This window comes from Otolemur garnettii, unplaced genomic scaffold, assembly GCF_000181295.1.
Source record: "Otolemur garnettii isolate 467f Iridium unplaced genomic scaffold, OtoGar3 scaffold00313, whole genome shotgun sequence".
Lineage (NCBI taxonomy): Eukaryota > Metazoa > Chordata > Mammalia > Primates > Galagidae > Otolemur > Otolemur garnettii.
This window is the reverse complement of record NW_003852708.1, coordinates 569,014-573,208: the sequence shown is the minus strand read 5'-3', so window position 1 is coordinate 573,208 and position 4,195 is coordinate 569,014. Positions and strand designations below refer to the sequence as shown.

Below are 4,195 nucleotides of genomic sequence, written 5' to 3'. Positions count from 1 at the left end.
ACTCCTGGGTTCAAGCAATTATCCAGCCTCATCCCCACCACCAACTCCCAGTAGGTGGGACAACACGCAACCACTACAATGCCTGGATATTTTTTCTCTTCTTAGTAGAGATGAGGTGTCAGTCTTATTTAGGTTGGTCTCACACTTCTGAGCTCAAGCAATAGGGTCCTAGAGAGCTAGGATTAGAGGTGTGAGCCAACATACACAGGCTAAAGAATATTAAAAAAAATATCACGTATACTAAAAAATACACACATATTTCATGTCCTTAAAAGCGATGGAAGAACAGTCACATCCTGCACTCACATGTAAGCCATAGGAAGTTCTTTCATTCTCACTGTAACCTAGAAGGATTATCACTGAAAAGTAAGGTCCTTCTGGAAATTAAAACCAAGAACAGGCATAGTAGCTCTCAACTGTATACCTAGCACTCTGGGAAGCCAAGGAGGGAGGATTGCTTCAGCTCACAAGTTTGAGACTAGCTTGAGGAAGTATGAGAACTCCCCTGTACTAAAAAAAAAAAAAACATTAGCCAGACAATGTAGAGAAACCTGTAGTCCTGGCTATTTGGAGGCTGAGATAGAAAAATCACTTGACACCAGAAGTTTAAGGTTGCTCTGAGCTAGACTCATGTCATGGCACTCTAGTGTGAGGCAAGAGAGTGAGACTCTGTATCAATAAGAAAATAAAAATTAAAAAATAATAAAAACAAGAAGACAGATGCCTTGATGTAAGAACAAGGGAAAGAAACCCAGGCTTCTCAGAAATCATTTCCAGTGAAGCTGAGCTTCCCTAATCACACTGTATTATGTGGTTTCCTCCCAGAACTTGGACCCCTGACCAGTGTCACCTGCTTCACTCACTCCAACCTACCTGGGGGCTTGAGTAGTGTCTGCTGTGTCTTCACCTTCCAGGGTTCTTTGCTTTGCTCCAGACAGGTGATGAGGTCTGGCTTAGAGACAGCAAGACCTGTTTTAGTAGAAAAAAAATTGGGATTATTCAATTTGCAATCTAATGCCTTGGTGAAGTAGAGAGAAGGACATTTTAGAAGATCCTAAAATAATAATCCCAAACAGATTTCCTTGCAGAAACATCAGAATCTTTAAAAAGTATTTCAAGTTGGAACATTCCTAACTCCTCCATTACCAAAACTACTGAAATAAAATTTGGTGCTAGAAATCAGACTTAAAGGTATGAGTAACAATCTAGGCCATGAAATTTCTGAAATTTCCATTAATCTAGTGATGGATATAAATCAGCTCAAAAAAGGGTAAGATTAATGCCTAAATAAAACAAATCCAATTTTTCTTTTTTATACCAAGATATCCTTAATTTTTTCATAGAAACAAGAGCCTGATACTCAGGCAATAAATAAAGTGAATAAAAACCTACTAAAAAGAGAGAATATGAATTGTTTAGTGTAGACTTGAACTGTATATATAATTTGTCCTCACCCAGGAAGACCAGATTTCTGTAGGTCTCTAACATGACTTCCCGATACAAATGCTGCTGAGCAGGGTCCAGGCAGGCCCACTCCTCCATAGAGAATTCAATAGCCACGTCCTTGAATGTCAACACTCCCTGAAAAACAAACATTTGCCAAGAAAACACGGGCATATAGAATTTCACTTTTTTTTTCCTTTGGAGAGAAGAGTCTCAAGCTGTCACCCTCACAGAAGTCTTAAACTCTTGGGCTTAAGCGATTTTCTTGCCTCAGTCTCCTAGCTGGGACTACAGGTGCCTTCCACAACACCAAGCTATTTTTTTTGTTGCCGTTGTCATTGTTGTTTAGCCGGCCTGGACCAGGTTCCAACCCACCAGCCTGGGTGTATGTGGCCAGCTCCTGAACTATTGTGCTATAAGCACCAAGTCATGAATTTCACTTTTAGTTCAGTGAGTGAAGAGAACTCCTGCTGACTTATAAGAGTAAAGGCAATTACCTAGTAAGTAGAGAAGGGATCCATTCCCTCATGTGTTGTCTAACACTGAAGAAAGGGGATGGAACGGCATCCACAAAACCGGTGTACACATCAGACATTTTTGATTGATACAGTATAAATAAAAGGCCACCAATACAGGCATGTATAACTTTATGTGTTATTTACATCATACATTATAATCTGTGTATTTTTTTTATATGACAATGTCATGATGAGATAAATGGTAACCCTAAAGTTTTAATTTGTACAAGAAGTGGAGATCATGAAAAAATGTAGATTTTTTTTGGCCGATATTGGGTGAAGATTCCGTTTCCTAATTTTCAATAAGTTCAACAAGAATGACAATGCTTCAGTTCCATAATGATATTATGTCAAACATGCAGTGAACTGCAGACACCGGATTTACCCCAGTTGGTTCCTGAACTAGTTACAAAGATGACAACCTTTACTTTCCCAAGAAAAGTATATGGAAGAGAATCTAGGAAGAAAGGGGTGCTTCATCAATAAATGTTTTGATTTCCTCATATCAGTTGATAATCTCCCCAAGTTCTTATTGACAATACAGAAGATACACTGAACCCTACAGTGAAATATGCGTCCAAGAACACCGTAACTGAGTGAACAAAATTAACATCAACTGTAACAGGACAAATTAGTATCAGGTGCTGTTTCACAAGTGCAAGTCCAACATCACTGCTGTGATAGTACTGGCCAGAGAAAATCAATCATAATCTGATAAAAACTAAGTGAGAAAAACCCCGTTTTGGCAAAGTTCCCATTGTAGATATCTGGCATGTCTTCTAATCTCTAATTCTGTCTTTAAATAGCTTTCTTTACCATCCCAGAAAGCAAGTCTTTTCTAACTATTCTGTTTATGAGAACTTTGAATTACTCTAGGCTGTTAATGCCATCTTCTGTAAAAGTGCATGGACCTCATCCTATTTTACATAGAACCGATGGAACTTCCAGATACAAGTGAAACAGCACATATTCTCCTTCTTAGCTACTATCCAATGACACAACCTCATCCACAGTGAAAATCTTGGGCATCCACATTTTCCCACTAGAACTTATCAGAGATTTCACACTTTTCCCATATATTCAGAAAATTGTCACATACTGAGATATAGTTAAAAAACAACCCCTACTGTCTAGAAAAAAAAGATATATTAGCTGTACAACTAAAAAAAGAAACTATTACTCATAACTATATCAAGCTTAAAAAGTGCCCATTCCGATACACTGAGCTGAATAATTCCTTACTTAAATGTAACTTAACCACCTTTCTACCTCATGCCAATAGACATGCCAAGCTCCCCTGAAGATAGTTATTATTATCTGGCACCCAGGCTTTTTCATCTATCCCTGCTACAACACAGGGAAACTTTGTTTGCTAAGATTCACCCTTTTTACCCTGGGGACAAAACTTTAAGTCCAACCCGTCTAAAATAACTTAAGATATTAATCTCCCTGAAAACTATAATAGCTGACTACACCTTTTTAGCCCTGCTAAATACACCACTTTAGCCATTTTTGTCATACCAACAATAGCTATTGGACTGAATAGCTGAAATATCTGAAAATGAGTCCATTGGCCTGTGCCATCGTCAAGACCCTTAATACACTTCTCAAGCCATAAACACTCTGAGCATAGAATTAAAACAAGTATGAGAAGCTATACTAAAAAATCAAGCAGCCATTATTATTAAAACACAACATAGATATAAAAAGTTTAAAATCTACATACTGTGTCAATTCATCTAACAGTTCCCAACCCATTAAAAACAAGTAAACATGTATAAAAGACATGATCCTTAAATAAAACAACAAACAAGATTTCTAAGAATATCTAGTGCTTCCTATCTAAAGTATTGTCATAATTACCCAACATTACCTAAGTCTGTACCCTTATAGTTATTCTTATGTTATATATTATAAGCTGCTTAATATGTTACAAAATACAATTCATACGTACTGGCTGTTTCCCAATTTCGTTCTTTTTTTTTTTTTTATTAGACAGAGTTTGAGTTTGTCACCCTCTGTAGAGAGCTCTGGCATCATAGCTCACAGCAACCTCAAACTCTTGGACTCAAGTGATTTTCTTGCCTTGGACTCCCAAGTAGTTGGGACTACAGGTTCTGACTACAATGCCTGGCTATTTTTTTTTCCTTTTATTTTTAGAGAGGAGCTGTCCCATTGGCTCAGGCTGGTCTCAAACTCAGGAGCTCAGGCAATCCACCTGCCTCAGCCTCCCA

General features: G+C 37.8%; 1 protein-coding gene across 1 annotated transcript in view; it reads right to left on the bottom strand.

The window, feature by feature from the left end:
• LOC100950805 (zinc finger protein 726-like) overlaps positions 1–2,038 on the bottom strand; it is a 13,845-nt gene extending 11,807 nt beyond the window's left edge. The window contains exons 1-3 of the mRNA XM_023509024.1: positions 1,985–2,038; positions 1,455–1,581; positions 874–969 (exon numbers count right to left, since the gene is read on the bottom strand). Coding sequence (XP_023364792.1) covers positions 874–969; positions 1,455–1,581; positions 1,985–2,038 — 277 coding nt within the window. The remainder of the gene's footprint in view (positions 1–873; positions 970–1,454; positions 1,582–1,984) is intronic.
• Between the last annotated feature and the right edge of the window lie 2,157 nt (positions 2,039–4,195).